Below are 21954 nucleotides of genomic sequence, written 5' to 3' on the forward strand. Positions count from 1 at the left end.
GATTTATTAGTGACCATCTTGTATTTGAGACCCCTGGTTTTGAATTCTCTCTTTCCACCCCCCACCCACAAAAGTGGAATCATCTCAACATCTAACCTATCTCTTCATCATTTTAAAGATCTTTTCAAAGAAGCTAAGTTACAGCCTCAAATCTTAAGGAAGAAAAACAAAGTACCTACCTAATCATTTGCTTCACCGTTTTGTTTGCGAACAAGCGATTTATTTTCTGCATGCAACTACTTTTCTTTTACGCTGCTATGGAACCACTTAATTATTCAGTTCCTGTATCTCCCTCTTGCCAATTTTTTCCTCTCTCCTCCCTGACTGGCACCTTGCTGGGATAAGATTCCATAGGCACCGGTTGCCCTGCTCGCCCAGGCAGGTCGTCATTATTCACATGTAGGCTGGGTCAATGAGTGCCAGTAGGCGATTATGCCTGATCTGCCTCGACCCAACTCAACAAATGCGCACTTTCAGCAAAGGGTGCAGGATAGCAAGGAGGGAAACCTCTGGCCAATTTCCCCCTTCCCCATCCTTACCACAATGATAGAGGTATACTCTGCCCAAGATCCGTCAACTCAATACAAACTAGGATTGAAATCTGGGACTTTCCTACCCGTGGCACTCCGCTGCTCTTGGAAAAATACATTAAGCCATGCTGAGGGAGTAGGCAGTGGTGACTGGCTTCCTAGATCATCCCTTTGAAATTGGCACAAAATATTTCAGGGTGATAAAAAAGGATTCTACCTCCCCATCTGGTACACTTTCGATAAACTGGAACACCAAATGATACAATGTATGATGGTCACAAGATAGGTTCTTTAAAATGAGCCATGCGAGAATTTTCACAAAGCTGCATTACAGCCCGAAAGGGTTATGGTTGCATCAGATAGTCTTCACCACCCTTTGAGCAGAAGGAAATCAGATCATACATTCCGTGTCCAAGACATTTATTGCATGTCACCGCTTCCCACAAAGCAGCTTTATAATTGAATATTTCCTTATAAAGTACTGCATAATCAAACATAATGTGCACAAGAAAGTCAAGACACTTTGCTTAATATCCAAAAGTAATTTTGAGTACATACATAGTAGAAATTATACTACCTGTGCTGCAATGATGATTTAATGCAACACAATACTGGATGAAGGTTTCCCATTAAAAAGACAGGCTTCCCCCTCACCATAAAAGCAGTACCACTTGGTGAAGCACCCAAAAACTATTATATCTTAAAATGAGAGATACTTCTGATTATAGCGCTTTGCTTAAAATAATTTTAAAAGCTTTTTTTTTTAAAAAAAAAGCACTATAATGCCCAAGAATCCCCATTTTAGATTTTAAAAAATCCCTGTAGGTTTGAAAAGGTTCCCATCCGCTTAAACTGGTAGGAAATACTTGGTGGGTGTCATCAGTATCGACCTGGAGAAAGAAAATACACATCACTTCAAAATCTGTTTTTTTTTTAAAATAAAGTAGACTTGCAAGGCAGGGGGGAAATTACAGGCAACAACACTTACGTGGGGTGTAAGAACGAGATCGAGATCTGTATCTGCTGTAACAGGGTGAAGTTGAACGTTTTCTAGGAAGAACACAAACGTTTTACTTTATAAATCCAGAATATAACCAGCAATTTGATTACTATCAGCACACAACCTCACTTCCTACAAACACCAAACAGGCAGGCAAGCTAAAGAAACATCTGCCCACATCCATTTTATTTAGAAATTTACAACAGAAGATATCCAGTTGTTGCTGCAATGTTACAATACAAATTGTATGAAAATGAACTTTACCATGCAAATGTGACTGCTTCACTTTCCCTCATAATTCAGCAAGCTGGTTTGATTCCAGGTGAAAATTTGTGTTTAATTTCCAAGTTACAGTTGTGCAATGCCAATTTGAAGGTTAAAGTGAGTATTTCTGACATGCAGCCAGAGGTCCACCTAATAATTATGAAATTAAAATTGATCTCTATGGCATCATGTTCCACTTTCGGCTTTTGGAAGAATGAGTCACAATGATCAATTTCAACAACAATCAGCTGCATTTATATGGTAGAAACATAGAAAATAGGTGCAGAAGTAGGCCATTCGGCCCTTCGAGCCTGCACCGCCATTCAATATCATATGGCTGATCATTCCCTCAGTACCCCTTTCCTGCTTTCTCTCCATACCCCTTGATCTCTTTAGCCGTAAGAGCCATATCTAACTCCCTCTTGAATATATCCAATGAACTGGCATCAACAACTCTCTGCAGCAGAGAATTCTACAGGTTAACAACTCCGTGAAGAAGTTTCTCCTCACCTCAGTACTAAATGGCCTTTAATGTACACACCTTTAATGTAGAACAAAGCTCAAGGCACTTCATAGAAGTGCAATTAGACAAAAAATATGACTGAGCCAAAGGAAGAGATATTACGAGGGGGTTAATAAAAGATTGATAAACGAGCTGGCTTTTAAGTTCGATCTTAAAGGATGTGGGGAAGGTAAATTGCGGAAGGATTTAAGAAGGGAATTTCAGAGTATAGAGAATGCCAGAGTGTGGGGCCTAGACCGCTGAAGACAATGGTACCAATGGTGGGTCAAGGGGAGGAAGGGGATGAAAAGGCCAAAGTGGGAAGGACAGAGGAAGTGTGGGGAGCTGCAAGGCTACAGGAAGTTAGAGGTATGAGGGGAGTGCCAAGGCCATGAAGGGATTTAAATACAAGGATGAAAACTTTAAATTGAAAGCACTGGGGACCAAGAACCAATGGAGATCAGCAATAACTTGCATTTATATAAAACTACAAGGAGTGTAGTTACTACAAGGAGTGTAGTTACCAAAATTATTACCAAAATCTGACCGAGCAATGCAAGATAACCAAAAACTTGGTCAGAGATAGGTTTTAATGGACATCTTAAAAAGAGAGCGAGAGAGAGGAAGAGACAGCAAGGACAGGGGTGAGTGTAATGGTGCAGAATGGGATATGGGCAGCAGAGTTTAGGATAAGCTGAGATTTATTGAGCGTGGAGGGTGGGAGGTTGGCCGGAATAGCATTGGTATTTGAGGCTGGAAGTGACAAAGGCACGGATGACAACCGTTGAGAAAGTCCTACTAAAATCTAATGATCCAATTAATTCACTCTTTTCCCTTCAAATTAAGATTTGAGAAGAACAATAGGCATATGTAAAGCACCTTTAACTTGGTAAATGCTCCAAAGTGCTTTACCAAAGGGATGGGGGAAGTCAGGCACAAGATGGAATTAGAAGAAGGGTTGAAGGAATTTACCAAACGCAACAACAAAGAAAGTTTTCAGGAGGCTTTAAGGCGGGGAGAGATTCAGCAAGGCTTAGGAAGAGAATTCAACAGTGGAGCAGAGGGAGGGACGCAGCCAGAATCAGAATAGTGGAAGGCATGCGCTGGAATGTCAAAACTAGTGACAATAATGTCCATGAACAGACCATATCTAGTTTGAATCAAGCATTACCTGTAGCTGCAATCCCGCTCATCGTATCGGTCACTGTAAGAGTCATTGTAATGGGAAGAACCAACACTGCTGTAAAATGTCACAAAATGGGGACATGCGCCCAATTCAATATGCAACTGCTATAAAAGTAAAGCACTGCGCAAAAAATAGGTACGACATGAAAAAAGACAGCACTCACGTTGTCGGTCTGCCCATGTAGATTCCTGGCGTTGGAGTGTGGGGTCGTTTTGTAATGGAATAATCTACCCTAATGCGTCGGCCATCAAGTTCCATCCCATTCGCAAGTTCCTTTGCCTGTAGAGGAGAAACTAAGCATTACTTGGTGCAGTTATTCACAATGTTGTGCTTTGCAACAACAACAAAACAAATCAAGTGTAGATCTCAATGATTAACTGAAAAACTTGCAACTTTCACAGAAGTAATGTGGCTGGAGTTGATCCATGTAATGTAAGGCGTGCTCACTCCGTAACTGGGAAGAAGTGGTGTGAAACGCTTTCGGTGTTTGGATCCAACTTTGCATAGACTAACTTCAGTGCAATCACATCAGATTAAAAAATGCTCATGCTGGCCACTTTACAAATTTACCTGGCGTTGACTTAAATGTTTTAGTGTGTGGAGTCTCTACATTCAAATTTTAAACCACTGGGAGTGACATTCTGAACAGGCATATTATTTTGGCATAGAAGAACCGCAGCTGGAGCCAAGGAGTATAACCAGGACATTATCTGGTTGGAATTGATCCTGCAGCCAATATTATGTTAGCATGAACAACAAAATGCTGGAAAATGTCGTCAAAACTATCTGAGCTGCATTGTCCTTTATTGTGATATTATTTCTCTATCCAAAAGCACAATCTCAAAGAGCTGGGGCGTTATCCCCGGTATCCTGGCCAATATATATCCCTCAATCAAGATCACAAAAATAAATTATTTGGTCAGTATCACATTGCTGCTGTGGGAGCTTGCTGTGCGCAAATTGGCTGCCACATTTCCTACATTACAACAGTGACTACACTCCAAAAGTATTTCATTGGCTGTACACGCTTTGAGACATCGTGGTCGTGAAAGGCGCTATATAAATCCACATCTTTCCTGCTTTTCCTTTTAGTCCAATTGAAATGCGTAAAATTTGCAGAAAGACATTATTAAAATTAAATTACATGAAAAATGAGGCAATATAAACTAAAGCGTACAATTCTAAAGGGGGTACATGAACAGAGACCTGAGGGTATATGTGCAATCATTGAAGGTTGCAGGGCAGATTGAGAAAGTGGTTAAAAATAGCATACAAGATCCTGGGCTTCATAGAGGCAGAGTACAAAAGCAAGGAAGTTATGAAGAATCTTTATAAAACACTGGTTCGGCCTCAACTGGAGTATTGTGTCCAATTCTGGGCACCGCACTTTAGGAAGGATGTGAAGGCCTTTCGAGAGGGTGCAGAAAAGATTTACAAGAATGATTCCAAAGATGAGGGACTTAAGTGACTTATTCGAGCAGAGAAGGTTGAGAGGAGATTTGATAGAGGTGTTCAAAATCATGAGTGGCCTAGACCGAGTAGATAGAGAAAATGTTCCCATTGGCGAAAAGGTTGGGAACTAGAGGGCTCAGATTTACGGTGATTGGCAACATGAAGGAAAACTTATTTACACAGCGAGTGGTTAGGATCTGGAACTCACGGCCTGAAAGGGTGGTGGAGGCAGATTCAATTATGACTTTCAAAAGGGAATTGGATAAATATCTGAAGAAAAAAAATTTGCAGGGCTACAGGGAAAGGATGGGGGAGTGAAACTAGCTGAGAGGCGGCACAGGCTTATCAGGCCAAATGGCCTCCTTCTGTGCTGTAACCTAAGATTCTATGATTGAAAATGGTAAAATTAGGAATAAGGTCATTTATTTAAAGCATTATGACCACTTTGTGGTGCTGGGAAACTCAATAAAATCATTTAATTAAAAAGAACTGCTCTTTCCTATGTGTTATAAAATGGAGGAGGGGAAAGAGAAAAGAGAAGGGAAAATGACTGAAGACATTTTTCTGGTTTATACACAATTAAAAATTGATACCAAGGCCTACGGTTTCAAATTCCACCTAGTATATCTCGTTATGAAAATAAAGGTCATCACCCCTCCCCCAAAATGTACAAGCGATTTAAAATTAGACAAAGTAACTACAGAACAGCAGGATAAGTGTAATCTGGAATTTCACGATTGAATACATTCTTCCAACACAATAAATAACGTGAATTTGTAGATTAAACTATTTATGTTCGGCACACGTTAGCTCGGGAAGCATGCAGTAATCTGGAGATCTACTTGTAGTTCTGATTAAATGTCGAAGTCTGGAATTCTGGAAGTCGAATTGAAACACTTCAGCAGTTTGCCCGCTCCCAGTTTCACAAAATACGGAAATGCTGAACATGTTGCTAATCACAACACAAAAAGTTCCAAAATTGTAGATACCACAAAAATAAACCACAGGGCCGTTTCTCCTTTGTCGATGTGTACGTGAACTGAACATTTCCATCCTGTGACGTTATTTTTTCAAGATCGTCTATTTTTCCATTAAGATTTTGTCTTTTTTTTAAAAATCACGCACTGTGCATTTACTAGTTTCTTTTTTTTTTAAAAAGCATCTGATTGGGGCAATCATAATAACGAGCAGATTGGCAAAAACATGTATTTATGAAACTCCGCGTCTTGTCCGGATCCTTATGACGAGCAAGGACAAAACGCGCCTTTCAGTGAATTCTATCAAAACACAACATGGCTTCTGGGTTTCCGCTTCAACTCCTCTGCTCATCCTTGACTTGTTACTACTCATCTTCCTCCCCACAAGATAAAAACAAGCTACACATCTGGACAAATTAGACACGTTATAGTGTACAGAAAAATTGTTGCAACAGTTAAAAGTTGCCATTATGTCGCCCGCTGGTGTTTTCAGTTCTAACTAACTGCAACCGAAAATAAACCTTTCAAATGTATTTTTTGGGGGGAGTGGGGACTCAATTGTTTTCCAAATGTGAAGTTTAAAAAAGTTGTTCAGCTGATTGGTGACAATTAGATGCTTTTAAAGAACAAAAACTAGTAAATGCACGTGGGGATTGGGTGAAAAAAAACAAGATACAAGCAGGGCCAACGCCTTACAGCAAAAACAAACTTAAAACATCGACAATCTACATGTGCACCCCAGCTCCCTGTGATGCTTTGCTGTCTGTCCCCTGGAGGGCGAGGCGTGGCCCTGCAGCCGCTTCTTGAATGGGTCACGCGCGCCATTGTCAAATAAAAATCCAGCCGCGCCGGCCAATCAGGAAGCTCCACTTTGCAACAATCTGAGCGCCCCACCACTCCAGCCAATCGAGGGGGTGCCCGATAAATCACGTGCTCGCACATCCGCAGCGCCGGACCAGACCAGACACACTGCTATTGAAAGGTCTTGGACCAATTGCACCACCTTCTACCTCCAAGGCCCAGGGTCTCCTGTCAAGGGCACTGCATACAATTGAGTTAAATATTTACTTCCGCGCGAGTGGAGCTTTACAATTTTACCCCCCGCCCCCCCGTACCATACTGCAGCTCAAATTGGATAGGCAGGCAAAACACGGCAGGGCCTATCCCAATGTCTCATTCTCCATTTCTGCTACCTATGGGGAAAGGCGTACAATCTGTTTAATGTTTCTCTAATCAAGGTTGAGCACTCAACAAGCATTCTCATCCCACTGTTCTGCAGAGCATTACATTTGCACACCCAACCTGCTATGCCACTACATAGCTTTCATTCTACTTGCAGCCAGGTAGACTGCATTTTAACATCTTTTGCAGCCAACGTTAAACAATCAGCACCTTCCAGGGAGATGTTACTTTATTTCCTCAACCCTAGTGTAACAGTAGTGCAGTGTTCGCAGTATATACAGAACACGACTGCTGAAAAATTACTTTGGATTCTTTCAAATGAATTTTTTTATTATGTCTCACGATGACCCGAGTTTGAGGGATTCACTATCAACAGTAAATATAGAAACATAGAAAATAGGTGCAAGAGTAGGCCATTCGCCCCTTCGAGCCTGCACCACCATTCAATATGATCATGGCTGATCATGCAACTTCAGTACCCCATTCCTGCTTTCTCCATACCCCTTGATCCCTTTAGCCAGAAGAGCCACATCTAATTCCCTTTTGAATATATCTAACGAACTGGCTTCAACAACTCTGTGGTAGAGAATTCCACAGGTTCACAATTCTGAGTGAAGAAGTTTCTCCACATCTCGGTCCTAAATGGCTTACCCCTTATCCTTAGACTGTAACCCCTGGTTCTGGACTTCCCCAACATTAGGAACATTCTTCCTGCATCTAACCTGTCCAATCCCATCAGAACATTATATGTTTCTATGAGATCCCCTCTCATTCTTCTAAATTCCAGTGAATACAAGCCTAGTCGATCCAGTCTTTGCATGTCAGTCCTGCCATCCCAGGAATCAGTCTGGTGAACCTTCGCTGCACTCCAATAGGAAGAACGTCTTTCCTCAGATTAAGAGACCAAACCTGTACACAATATTCAAGGTGTGGCATCACCAAGGCCCTGTACAACTGCAGTAAGATCGCCCTGCTCCTATACTCAAATCCTCTCGCTATGAAGGCCAACATGCCATTTGCCTTCACCACTTGCTGTACCTGCATGCCAACTTTCAATGATTGATGTACCATGACACCCAGGTCTCGTTGCACCTCCCCTTTTCCTAATCTGTCACCATTCAGATATTATTCCACCTACCTGTTTTTGCCACCAAAGTGCATAACCTCACATTTATCTACATTATACTGCATCTGCCATGCATTTGCCCACTCGCCTAACCTGGCCAAGTCATCCTGCAGCCTCTTAGCATCCTCCTCACAGCTCACACTGCCACCCAGCTTAGTGTCATCTGCAAACTTGGAGATATTACATTCAATTCCTTCGTCCAAACATGTCCTGGTCACTTATAAGCAGTGCTAAATACCAGTTACAATATCCCAAATGGCAATAACAGAGACCTGGCTCAAAGAAGGGAATGAAATATTCCTAGCAGCAAAAAAAGGAGGGGGTGACAATATTGATCAAAAAAACTATTATAGCACTGGAGCTATTTTTAAAAATTCATTCATGGGATGTGGGTGCTGCCGGCAAGGCCAACATTTATTGCCTATTCCTAATTGCCCTCGAGAAGGTGGTAAGCCGCCACCTTGAATGTAATGGAGTGGTTTGCTACGCCATTTCAGAGGGCAGTTGAGTCGATCACATTGCTGCGGGTCTGTAAGTCACACATCTGCCGTCTTGGTCTGGCCTATTCCTCTCCCGAAAAGGACATTAGTGAACCAGATTGGGTTTTACGACAATCTGGTAGTTTCATGGTCACCATTACTGATATTAGCTTTTTATTATTTTTTAATTAACTGAATTTAAACTTGCAAGCTGGTGTGGGATTTGAACTCATGTCTCCAGATCACTAGTCCAGTAAGATTAACACTATGCTACCACAGCCCTATTATGCTACTTAGTGTATACTATAGGCCACTAAATAGTGGGAAGAAGATCGAGGAGCAAAGTTGCAGGCAACTTACAGAAAGATACAATAACTAGAGTAGTTATAATGGGAACTTCATTTATCCCAATATAAACTGGGATAGTAACAGTGTAAAGGACAAAAGGGAGAGAAATTCAGACCGGGTTAACATTAGTGAATCAGTTGGGTTTTTAATGACAATTCAACAGCTTCAAGGGCACTTTTACTGATTCTATTTCAAGAACAGATTTCAAATTCTCAAACAGCCATGGTGGGATTTGAGCTCCCATTCTCTGAAATTTGGCAAGACCTCTGAATATTATTCCAGTAACATAACCACTACATTAACATACCCAGTCCCTGCTGATCTCTGGAGTTTCAATGTTCCTGTACTCAGGAGCAGGGGAGGGGGGTAGAAATAAGCCAGATTGGTCACCTGTGCTGGGATTGAACTCAGGACTCCCTTGAGCAAGAGGGGAGACAAAAGATATATTATCCCATTCCCTTCGCCATCATCAGCCAGATTTCCATCATTTTATAATGCAGTATGATATTTCCATTTCAGGTGCACCATTGCAAAATTAATGATTTGACAAAATCTGCAGACTGTGGCACTATGCTTTTTTTTTTACTGCTAACAATGTGCACTACAATGGGATAGGATGTAGGGTCTAACATTCCCTCTAAGCTGCGTGGCTGTTGTAAATACTGCGCGTGTGCAGAAATTTAAAGGGTCCGCGCAGAACAAAGCGCAGCGTACAGTGAACATTGGTAGGGTCCACATCATTTCCCTACACAAGTTTCTAAGGCCAATCTGTTAAGAGCTACTAGATATGACCACGTGATTTTGCATTGGAGGAGAGAAGCCAACTCCCAAGAAATTACAAAAATAATTTTTGGATAGGTTCTTTGTTCCTTACTAGCATCTCCTTGCACTGTTCCCCAGGCTGCCGATCCATTTCCAGAGCTCCAAGGCCACACTAGGTACTGCTCGGTGATTGGGCGAATCCTCTAGGAAAATGGGGTAACACCTGGGAATCTGTTTGGCACTAGGAAATCTATAGCCCCATGAGCAATAGGAAAACTTATCACATGATAAGTGGTGGCTACAAACTATTCCAGTTTAAAAATGGGGGAAGCTACTCGAGAATGAGCTAGCAACAGGAAGAAATGGAACTTAAAAGCTGTACAACTCATGGTGGTCTGGTGGGTAACTGCATTACTTGGTGCAGTCCTGAGTTATAAAAGTTCAATTCCTGGTCTTTTGTAAGATGGATGGAGCCACTATAGTTAGCCTTAGGGTCCCAGGGGTCCAATTACTGATGGCTAGCTAGTAACTTTCCCTGCTTGGGAATGTTGAATGAGACTGATTCCCCAGATGGCAGGACTGACATATGAAGACAGACTGGATCAACTAGGCTTATATTCACTGGAATTTAGAAGAGTGAGAGGGGATCTCATAGAAACACAAAATTCTGACAGGATTGGACAGGTTAGATGCAGGAAGAATGTTCCCAATGTTGGGGAAGTCCAGAACCAGGGGGTCACAGTCTAAGGATAAGGGGTAAGTCATTTAGGACTGATAGAGAAACTGCTTCACTCAGAATTGTGAATCTGTGGAATTCTCTACCACAGAAAGTTGTTGAGGCTAGTTTGTTAGCTATATTGAAAAGGGAGTTAGATGTGGCCCTTACGGCTAAAGGGATCATAGGGTATGGAGAAAGCAGGAATAGGGTACTGAAGTTGCATGATCAGTCATGATCATATTGAATGGTGGTGCAGGCTCGAAGGGCCGAATGGCCTACTCCTGCACCTATTTTCTATGTTTCTATGAGGCTCAACTGTGGTACACACAACAACCTACAATCCCATTCTTGGTTCACACATAGGAACAGGAGGAGGCCATTGAGCCCCTCGAGCCTGTTCTGCCATTCAATTAGATTATGGTTAGCTCGGTCAAGCCCGTGTGGTGACTGGTGTGCGAAAGCCACCACACGTTAAAAATATCCACGCACAGGCATCTTCCACCCTTCAACATGGAGTTCAGGACCTGGAATCTCAGATCCCTCATTGTAACACCCATGAACATTTTGGTGTGGAAGCAACTCACCCTCGAAACAAGGGACCGCCTAAGAAGGCGGCAGCTGATCTGTGACCTAACTCCATATAGAAACATGGAAATTTACAGCGCAGAAGGCGGCCATTTCGGCCCATTGTGTTCACGCCGGCCGACAAAGAGCCACATGGCCCCTGGTTAGCAGCCCGAAAGGTTACATATAAACCTATGAACAATGACGGAAAGGCAAGAACACCCAGCCTAACCAGTCCGCCTCACACAACTGCAACACCCCTTATACTGAAACATTCTACACTCCACCCCAACCGGAGCCATATGATCTCCTGGGAGAAGCAAAAACCAGATAAAAACCCAGGCCAATTTAGGGAGAAAAAAATCTGGGAAAATTCCTCTCCGACCCATCCAGGCAATCGAAATTAGTCCAGGAGATCACCCTGGCCGTATTCGATTTCCTGCAGTACTTACCATTATATCTGCGCCGTCCAACAAAAGGTCATCCAGTCTAATCCCAATTACCAGCGCTAGGTCCGTAACCCTGCAGGTTACAGCACTTTAACATGTATTGACATGTTAACAGCTGTTTACATTAAATCATTAATGATTTAGACGAGGGGATTAAATGTAGTATCTCCAAATTTGCGGATGACACCAAGTTGGGTGGCAGTATGAGCTGCGAGGAGGATGCGATGAGGCTGCAGAGTGACTTGGATAGGTTAGGTGAGTGGGCAAATGCATGGCAGATGAAGTATAATGTGGATAAATGTGATCTTATCCACTTTGGTGGTAAAAACAGAGACACAGATTATTATCTGAATGGTGACAGATTAGGAAAAGGGGAGGTGCAACAAGACCTGGGTGTCATGGTACATCAGTCATTGAAGGTTGGCATGAAGGTACAGCAGGCGGTTAAGAAAGCAAATGGCATGTTGGCCTTCATAGCGAGGGGATTTGAGTACAGAGGCAGGGAGGTGTTACTACAGTTGTACAGGGCCTTGGTGAGGCCACACCTGGAGTATTGTGTACAGTTTTGGTCCGCTAATCTGAGGAAGGACATTCTTGCTATTGAGGGAGTGCAGCGAAGGTTCACCTGACTGATTCCCGGGATAGCGGGACTGACATATCAAGAAAGACTGGATCAACTGGGCTTGTATTCACTGGAGTTCAGATGAATGAGGGGTTCTCATAGAAACATTTAAAATTCTGACAGGTTAGATGCAGGAAGAATGTTCCCAATGTTGGGGAAGTCCAGAACCAGGGGTCACAGTCTAAGGATAAGGGGTAAGCCATTTAGGACCAAGATGAGGAGAAACTTCTTCACCCAAAGAGTGGTGAACCTGTGGAATTCTCTACCACAGAAAGCTGTTGAGGCCAATTCACTAAATATATTCAAAAAGGAGTTAGATGTAGTCCTTACTACTAGGGGGATCAAGGGGTATGGCGAGAAAGCAGGAATGAGGTACTGAAGTTGCATGTTCAGCCATGAACTCATTGAATGGCGATGCAGGCCCGAATGGCCTACTCCTGCACCTGTTTTCTATGTTTTAAGTGCTCATCCAACCATCTCTTGAAAGTGGTGAGGGTTTCTGCATCCATCACTCTTCCAGGCAGCGAGTTCCAGATTACCACAACCCTCTATGTGTAAAGAAGCCCCACCTCAAATCCCCCCAAAACCTTCCACCAACCACCTTAAAACTATGCCCCTCGTAATAGACCCCTCCACCAATGGAATAAGCCCTTACTATCTACTATGTCCAGGCCCCTCAATATTTTGTACACCTCAATGAGGTCTCCTCTCAACCTCCTCTGTTCCAATGAGAACAAACCCAGCCTATCCAATCTGTCCTCATAACTAAGATTCTCCATTCCAGACAGCATCCTAGTAAATCTCCTCTGCACCCTCTCTAGTGCAATCACGCCCTTCCTATAATACAGCGACCAGAACTGCACACAGTACTCCAGCTGTGGCCTAACCAAAGTATTGTACAATTTAAGCATAACCACCTTGCTCTTGTATTTTATGCCTCGGCCAATAAAGGCAAACATTCCGTAGCCACCTTATCCACCTGGCCTGCTACTTTCAGGGATCTGTGGACACGTTTAAACCGCCTTTAACCCATATCCCTTAATACCTTTGGTTAACAAAAAGCTATCAATCTCCGATTTAAAATTAATTGATCTAGCATGCATCAATTGCAGTTTGCGGAAGTTAATACCAAACTTCTACACCCTGTGTGTGTAGAAGTGTTTCCTAATTTCACTCCTGAAAAGTCTGGCTCTAATTTTTTTAAGACTATGTGGCTCTAATTTTTAGACCAGGCCCCCTGGTCCTAGAATCCCCAACCAGCAGAAATAGTTTCTCTATCTACCCTATCTGGTCCCCTTACTATCTTGAAAACTTTGATCAGATCGCCCCTTAACTTTCTAAATTCTAGGGAATACAATCCCAATTTGTGTAACCTCCTCGTAACTTAACCCTTGAAGTCTGGGTATCATTCTGGTAAGCCTACGCTGCACTCACTGCAAGGCCAATATATCATTCTCAAGATGTGGTGCCCAGAACTGCTCACAGTAGTCCAGATGTGGTCAAACCAAGGTTCTGAATAGCTGCAGCATAACTTCTATCTCCTTTGTATTCTAGACCTCCAGCTATAAAGGCCAGCATTCCATTAGCCTTTGATTATTTTCTGTACCTGTTCATGACATTTTAATGATCTATGTACCTGGACCCCCCCCACCCCCAAGTCTCTTTGGACTTCCACTCTTTTTAGCTTTTCACCATTTAGAAAGTACCCTATTATCTCCTTTAGGTCCAAAGTGGATGACCTCACATTTGCCAACATTGAAATTCATTTGCCAGTTTCGCCCGTTCACTTAATCTGTTGATATCCCTTTGTAATTTTATGCTTTCATTTACACTATCTAAAATGCCACCTATCTTCATGTCTTCAGCAAATTTGGATATATGACTTTCTATGCCATCATCAAAATCGTTATTAAATACTGTGAACAGTTGAGACCCCAACACAGATCCCTGCGGGACAACACTAAAAGAAAAAAGGACTTGCATTTATAAAGCACCTTTCACGACCACCGGATGTCTCAAAGCACTCTACAGCCAATGAAGTACTTTTGGAGTGTTGTCACTTGTAATGTGGGAAACACAGCAGCCAATTTGTGCACAGCAAGCTCCCACAAACAGCAATGTGATAATGACTAGATAATCTATTGTGGTTATGTTGATTGAGGGATAAATATTGGCCAGGACACCGGGGATAACTCCTGCTCTTCGAAATAGTGCCATGGGATCTTTGATGACAGAACAGACGGGGCCTCAGTTTAACGTCTCATCTGAAAGATGGCACTTCCGACAGTGCAGCACTCCCTCAGTACTGCATTAAAGTATCAGCCTAAATTTATGCGCTAAAGTCCCTGGAGTGGGACCTGAACCCACAACTTTCTAACTCAGGAGAGTGTGCTACCCACTGAGCCACAACTGATACTAGTCACATCCTGCAAATTTGAGTACCTACCCATTATCCCTACTGTTTGTCTCCTGCCACTCAGCCAATTTCCTAACTAGGTCAATTCTGGAAATCCATATAAATAACATCCATAGACATTCCCCTGTCCACTACTTTAAATTTTTTGAGGAGGTGACCAATTATGTTTATCAGGCATGACCTACCTTTCACAAATCCATACTGGCTCTCTGATCAACTGATAGTTTGAGCTGTTCAGTCACCCTATCCTTAATTATAGACTCTGGTAATTTCACGACAACAGATGTTGGGCTAACTGGTCTATAATTCCCTGGTTTCCCTCTCACTATTCTTAAATAGCGGAGTGACATGCGCAATTTTTCAATCTAAATGAGCGGTTTATTGTAAACTATTAAGGGCTAAAACGGGGGGGGGGGGGGGGGGGGGGGAGGAAAGAGAAGATTACTGAATGGATGAGTTAAGATGAGCTGAATGGCTTCCTGAATCAAGACAACTTTGGAAAGAACATGAAAAGAGTAGTCACTTGGGGAAAATACCAAAGAACTGTAGTCACCTGTGGAACTGTACTAAAAGCAACAAACAGTGCCTTGAAGAAAGGATGGAAAAAAATGGGATAATTCTGTAATAGTTTCTCCTAATAAATAGAGTCTTGCTGGCAATGAATCTCCTACACAGCATGGCTTCCAAGTACTAGAGGCTATCCGATTAAAAATATTTTTGTTTATGAAAAATCTAATCTTAAAGTCAAAAAGGAAAAGGAAGTTTTTACTAACAATTAAATATACAAGTTGGTTTGCCTCAAGGCTGTAAATAAATTGTTGCGATAGATATTGCATTTCCGATTTTTGCAAGGTTATCAAATAGTGTACTAGATTTGGTTATCCTATTCATAGCAAAAAACTATGGAAAGGCAACATTTTAAGCTTTTTGAGGTTGCTTCACTTTGGACAGTCTGAAATTACAGCCTTTACAGCTCAGACTGGATTGACAAAAAAAGCCTCGTTTTTCTGCTTACTTCTGAACGTGAACTGTGGCAACCAAAAAACACTTAGCTTGTACCCTAACGGATATCCACACTGCTGTGTAAACATACTTCTTTAGAGTCTTCAACATTTTCAAAGTAGACAAATCCAAATCCTCTTGATCTTCCTGTCCGCTGATCGAAGACGACATTGATTCCTGCAAGTGGTCCGTATCGAGAAAATACTTCGCGCAGATCCCGTTCGGTGGTGTACAAGCTCAGGCCAAACACTCCGAGGCAATTATTAGGGTTTGGGTTGGTCTAGAGAGGAAACCAAAACAGGTCAATGATAACATTCACATTTCATTTTAGAATGGGAACAATACAGACATTAGTATTTGAAATATAGAATCCTCCCTCCGTGTAGCTGCTGTGGAACAAACTTGTAATGTAATGGATACTTGCTGGGAGATATTCAGGTGTCTCCTCTCAGCTATGAGCCACTCTTGTGAACAACATGCCCCACTGGCTCTTGGTTTCATCTGCAATCCTGCAGATCAGTGTCCAGTTGGTTCTGGATGCCAGTCAAATGCCTGAGCAAGTCAGCACTGGCTGAGTACACAGTGGTAAAACTATTAAAACAAGTGCTACCAGGAAGCAGTTTAATGTTTTCCATTACCAAAATACCCTTCGTTATTTTTCCTTTAGCAAGCCCATTTTCACAAGTTATTTTAACTGCACGAAGAAAATGACTTTTCATTAATAAAACTAATCGAAACCAAGAGACCCATGAGAATGGGCCTGATTAAACCTATACTTGCTGAATGTCTATCTGCATTATCTGTATAATCTCAGGCTGCACTGGAGAAGTTTTCTGCACTTCTCTGCTCCTGAAAGGATGGCACTTCCTGGGGCATAGTTCCACCAGCGAATGCTGGTGGGCATCTTCTACCTTGCTCGAGTGGCCTTTCTCCACGTGTGAACATAGACAGTGAAAGCTATTCAAGGAAGGTGTCAAAATTAAGTCTCAGTCATCACCTGAGGTACACAGACAAGAGCATCTTTGGGAGTCACTGGATAGTGATCAGCAGCAGGGACTTTGGCTGATTTCCTGTTCCCTTGTGCAGGAATGCCAAGTGGACCACTTCTACTGCCACCTGGCTGAGATCAGCAAACTCAGTACAGATTGGAAATTGAAACTGGCACTTTTTCATCTGTGTGGTAGGTAGTTGAGCAACCAGTAACTAGTGGGGTGCCGCAGGGATCAGTGCTTGGGCCCCAACTATTTACAATCTATGTTAATGACTTGGAAGAAGGGACTGAGTGTAACGTAGCCAAGTTTGCTGACGATACAAAGATGGGAGGAAAAGCAATGCGCGAGGACAAAAAAAATCTGCAAAAGGACATAGACAGGCTAAGTGAGTGGGCAAAAATTTGGCAGATGGAGTACAATGTCAGAAAGTGTGAGATCATGCACTTTGGCAGAAAAAAAATCAAAGAGTAAGTTATTATTTAAATGGAGAAAGATTGCAAAGTGCCACAGTACAGCAGGATCTGGGGTTACTTGTGCATGAAACACAAAAGCATAGTATGCAGGTACAGCAAGTGATCAGGAAGGCCAATGGCATCTTGGCCTTTATTGCAAAGGGGATGGAGTATAAAAGCAGGGAAGTCTTGCTACAGCTATACAAGATATTGGTGAGGCCACATCTGGAATACTGCGTGCAGTTTTGGTTTCCATATTTACGAAAGGATATATTTGCTTTGGAGGCAGTTCAGAGAAGGTTCACTAGGTTGATTCTGGGGATGAGGGGGGTTGACTTATGAGGAAAGGTTGAATAGGTTGGGCCTCTACTCATTGGAATTTAGAAGAATGAGAGGTGATCTTATTGAAATGTATAAGATTATGAGGGGGCTTGACAAGGTGGATGCAGAGAGGATGTTTCCACTGATGGGGGAGACTAGAACTAGAGGGCATGATCTTGGAATAAGGGGCTGCCCATTTAAGACAGATGAGGAGAAATTTCTTCTGAGGGTTGTAAATCTGTGGAATTCACTGCCTCAGAGAGCTGTGGAAGCTGGGACATTGAATAAATTTAAGACAGAAAAAAACAGTTTCTTAAACGATAAGGGGATAAGGGGTTATGGGGAGCAGGTGGGGAAATGGAACCGAGTCCATGATCAGATCAGCCATGATCTGATTGAATGGCGGAGCAGGCTCGAGGGGCCGTATAGCCTATTCCTGCTCCTATTTCTTACGTTCTTAAAAACCAAAAGCTCACGACTTTCATTTCCAACCTGAATTACCCAATCTCAGCCAGACCAAGATAAGGGTGCTAAAATTAGTTCCAGCAACCCAATTTTAAGAAGGGAACATCAGAGTTCCTGCTCTTAATGGCTTTGCACAACCCCTGCTACAAATACATATGTGGATTTCAAGCGAGGGCGGAATTGGGGTTGGATCAAAGACCCTCTCAACACTCCATGAAGGTCCGCAGGTGGATAATGGCCATTCAGGTAAGGTAACCGAGAGAGACTTTGCCCTTGGAGCCATACGCCAGTCGTCAACATTTTCAGCAACGGGAGAGAAGAGAAATGTAGCAGTACAAGGGAAAATAAAACTAACTATATTACCTACAGGAGAGGAGAAGAAAGTTATCATTCCCAAATACACAAGCCCAAACTGGAAGTGAGGTCCAGAGGCTGCATGGATTGAGATTCAGACTGGTGGGTCATGGCTTGGAGCTGCAACTTTTGACAATTCGGCATCTCTGGAGAAATTCCTCAATTTTATTTGTCGTTTTTTGGAAAGTGCTGTTGGTTTCATGTATATTGTAATGTAAATAACTAAAAAAACATGGGAAAATAATTGTTTTAGGCATAGCAGATGTACACTGTGGCCAGGCACCATGTTGGATTTTGAAATAACAACCTCTGATTGGTCAGGAACTCTGAACCTGATTGATAGCATTTGTATTGTGGTGTGCCATGATTGGTTAAGATACACAATCAATAGGATGCTGATTGGCCAACTGTAATGACAGTGATTGATTGATTTGGGTGTAGATTGGACACCTAGTTGTAGTCCCTAGAGAATAGAATTGCACGTCGTGTCATATTCCTGGGAATAAAGGGTTTGAGTACAAGGCAGCACATTTTCTTTGGAAATTTATTTTTCTAAAATCTCTGCCATGTTACCAGTATAGTGCCAGATAGACACTCAATAGCTGTTCCAAAATTTGGCGCAGGGGGCGAGGGGAAAGGGAAAAGTGTCACTAAATATTAGCATTTTGTGTTGCTTGTGGTGGTCAACTGGAGCAAGATCAGCACGCCTGGAATCAGGTTAGATACCCACCGAAACATTATGCCTGGCTTAAGGGAAGTGAAAAATAACAGAAGACCCAAGCTGAACCACCACCTCAAAATACTGAGACAGCACTAATTTAGGTAAAATTAATGCCTTTGGCTAATCTCCATTAGAAACTGGGCTGAATATTAAAAAAATACTCACTTGCATTTGTTGAATAAATACTGGATATTAGGCATATAGAATGCACATCTGATACATTAACCATTGAGTGGGAATGTAGCCTCGTGTGCACCGGAATCTATCAGTGTCGGAGTGAGCTGTATCAGCAGTTTGGCAAATCTCAGATGAGTTGTTAGGAAGATGTTGAACAGAGGTCAGACACTTTGCACTTGGCTGCTGAGTCGATCTGGGCCATTTTTATGCACCCAACAGTAGTCAGTTGCAAAATAGCACTAGCAGAGACCCAAGGGGAGGTCTCTGTCCCACCCATCGCAGCCAGAGAATGGCATGGGGTGAGTGAGCCTTTTTAAAAAAAGGGAGGAAAACCAAAAACAAAATCAATCGACAGCCCCAGAAAGACAAGCAGTACTAAACATATAACCACCCAAGTCACCTACCTTAGCTAACCCCCCAGAACTGGTGAAAAGCAGAGATTCAAATTGTCAAGGAATGCTGCTGCCAGCCAATCATTCTATGGCCCTGGCTAGTTACGACATAGAAAGCCTTATACTGGTCACAGTTATGTGGTAGCAAATTCCTACCTCCTTTTTTCGAGGAAAAAGGAGGTACAAGTAAAGACTATTTAGGAGCAAGTGCTATTTAGCACCACATTTTCTCCCCATACAGATTTTAGCTCATTCATTTCATTGAGGTTCAATTCTAGATTGGTGATCTTATGAATGTTACCATGGGTCTACATTAGAAGAAAAGAGGTAAGATAGTTAGGACCTAATTTAATATATTCCGCTGCAACTTGTTTCTGTGCTCTATAAAATTGAGCGGCAATGATCCAGAAGCATTGGATGAGAGATCCACACATTAGTGGAAAGGTGAATTCCCAAAGAGCAAGTTTTCTTGGCAAATTAAACTCATTTTACACACTGATTGCAAACAAAACCCTGCTGGCCAACAATGTACACTGACCCTGTTTCCGATGTGGCGTCGCCGGCTTGATACGGGAGAATGGCTGTTGCTTCGCCGACGCCGATACACAGGCGAGTAAGATCGGCTTCTGGATCTTCTCCTGTATGACCAAGAGTGTGATCTGGATCGGGAGTAGTACTTGGAGCTGCGTCGAGATGCTGACCTGTTAAAACAGGAATCTAATTAACTGTATAAGAACATAATAGGAGCAGGAGTAGGCTATTCGGCCTTCAAGCCTGCTCCGCCATTCAATATCATGGCTGATCTTGCCTGCATTTTCCCCATATCCCTTGATTCCCTTAATATCGAAACATCTATCGATCTCTGTCTTGAATATACTCAATGACCGAGCCTCCACAGCCCTCCCTTGGAGTGAAACAATGTCTCCTCATCTCAGTCCTAAATGGCCGACCCCTTATCCAGAGACTCTAACCCCCAGTTCTAGACTCCCCAGCCAGGGGAAACATCCTCCTTGCATCTACCCTGTCAAGCCCTGCAAGAATTTTTTACATTTCAATATCATCCAAACTCAGAATATAGGCCTAGTCTACTCCATCTCCTCATAGGACAATCCCCCCATCCCAGGAATCAGTCTGGTGAACCTTCGTTGCACTCTAAGGCAAGTATATCCTTCCTTAGGTAAGGAGACCAACCTGTACACAATACTCCAAGTGTGGTCTCACCAGGGACCTATACAAGATGTTTTTACTCTTGTACTCAAATCATCTTGTAATAAAGCCCAACATACTATTTGTTTTCTTAATTGCTTGCTGTACCTGCACGTTAACTTTGTGATTTGTTTACAAGAACACCCAGGTCTAAACACCAACGTTTTCCAATCTCACCATTTAAAAAATACTCTGCTTTTCTATTTTTCCTAGTGGATAACTTCACACTTCTCTACATTATATTCCATTTGCCATGTTCTTGCCCACTCCCTTAGCCTGAGTATATCCCCTTGAAGCAAGTCTTCCTTGATTTCAAGGGACTGCCTATGATGAAGCATTTTTGCATCCTCCTCACAACTTACACGGTCCTATTAAAAGGAGATTATAAACATCCCTGATAGTGGGAAGCAATTGTTTCAAACAGACCCTTAATAACTACATTTATTTCATATCATAGGCAGTCCCTCAGAATCAAGGAAGATTTGCTTCCACTCTTAGCATGAGTTCTTAGGTGGCTGAACAGTCCAATACGAGAACCACAGTTTCTATCACAGGTGGGACAGATAGTCGTTGAGGGGAAGGGTGGACAGGAAGCCTGGTTTGCCGCACGCTCCTTCCGCTGCCTGCGCTTGATTTCTGCATGCTCTCGGCGACAGTATCTAGGAGCTCAGCGCCCTCCCGGATGCACTTCCTCCACTTAGGGCGATCTTTGGCCAGGGACTCCCAGGTGTCAGTGGGGACATCGCACTTGATCAGGGAAGCTTTGAGGGTGTCCTTGCAACGTTTCCTCTGCCTGCCTTTGGCTCATTTACCATGGACGAGTTCAGAGTAGAGCACTTGTTTTGGGAGTCTCGTGTCTGGCATGCAAACTATGTGGTCTGCCCAGCGGAGCTGATCAAGTGTGGTCAGTGCTTCAATGCTGGGGATGTTGGCCTGGACGAGGATGCTAATGTTTGTGCGTCTGTCCTCCCAGGGGACTTGCGGAGACATCGCTGGTGGTATATCTCCAGCGACTTGGTGTCTACTGTACATGGTCCATGTCTCTGAGCCATACAGAAGGGCGGATATTACTACGGCCCTGTAGACCATGAGCTTGGTGACAGTTGAGGGCCTGGTCTTCGAACACTCTTTTCCTCAGGCGGCCGAAAGCTGCGCTGGCGCACTGGAGGCGATGTTGGATCTCGTCGTCAATGCCTGCTCTTGTTGATAGAAGGCTCCCGAGATAAGGATACATTACAACAGTGACTACCACTTCAAAAGTACTTCACTGGCTGTAAACGGACATCCTGAGGCTG

At 42.9% G+C, this 21954-nt stretch overlaps 1 protein-coding gene across 4 annotated transcripts in view; it reads right to left on the reverse strand.

Moving 5' to 3' along the window:
* Positions 1-933: 933 nt before the first annotated feature.
* LOC139233898 (transformer-2 protein homolog alpha-like) overlaps positions 934-21954 on the reverse strand; it is a 32235-nt gene continuing 11214 nt past the window's right edge. Inside the window, exons 3-8 of one of the 4 annotated variants that reach the window (XM_070864551.1) lie at positions 19992-20154; positions 15671-15859; positions 3646-3761; positions 3468-3500; positions 1519-1580; positions 934-1420 (exon numbers count right to left, since the gene is read on the reverse strand). In XM_070864551.1, the coding sequence (XP_070720652.1) occupies positions 1410-1420; positions 1519-1580; positions 3468-3500; positions 3646-3761; positions 15671-15859; positions 19992-20154 (574 nt within the window). In that variant the 3' untranslated portion in view covers positions 934-1409. Of the gene's footprint in view, positions 1421-1518; positions 1581-3467; positions 3537-3645; positions 3762-15670; positions 15860-19991; positions 20155-21954 lie in introns of all 4 variants that reach the window. The other 3 variants (XM_070864550.1, XM_070864549.1, XM_070864552.1) reach the window with 3 other exon arrangements.

Source organism: Pristiophorus japonicus, chromosome 21 (genome assembly GCF_044704955.1).
Source record: "Pristiophorus japonicus isolate sPriJap1 chromosome 21, sPriJap1.hap1, whole genome shotgun sequence".
Lineage (NCBI taxonomy): Eukaryota > Metazoa > Chordata > Chondrichthyes > Pristiophoridae > Pristiophorus > Pristiophorus japonicus.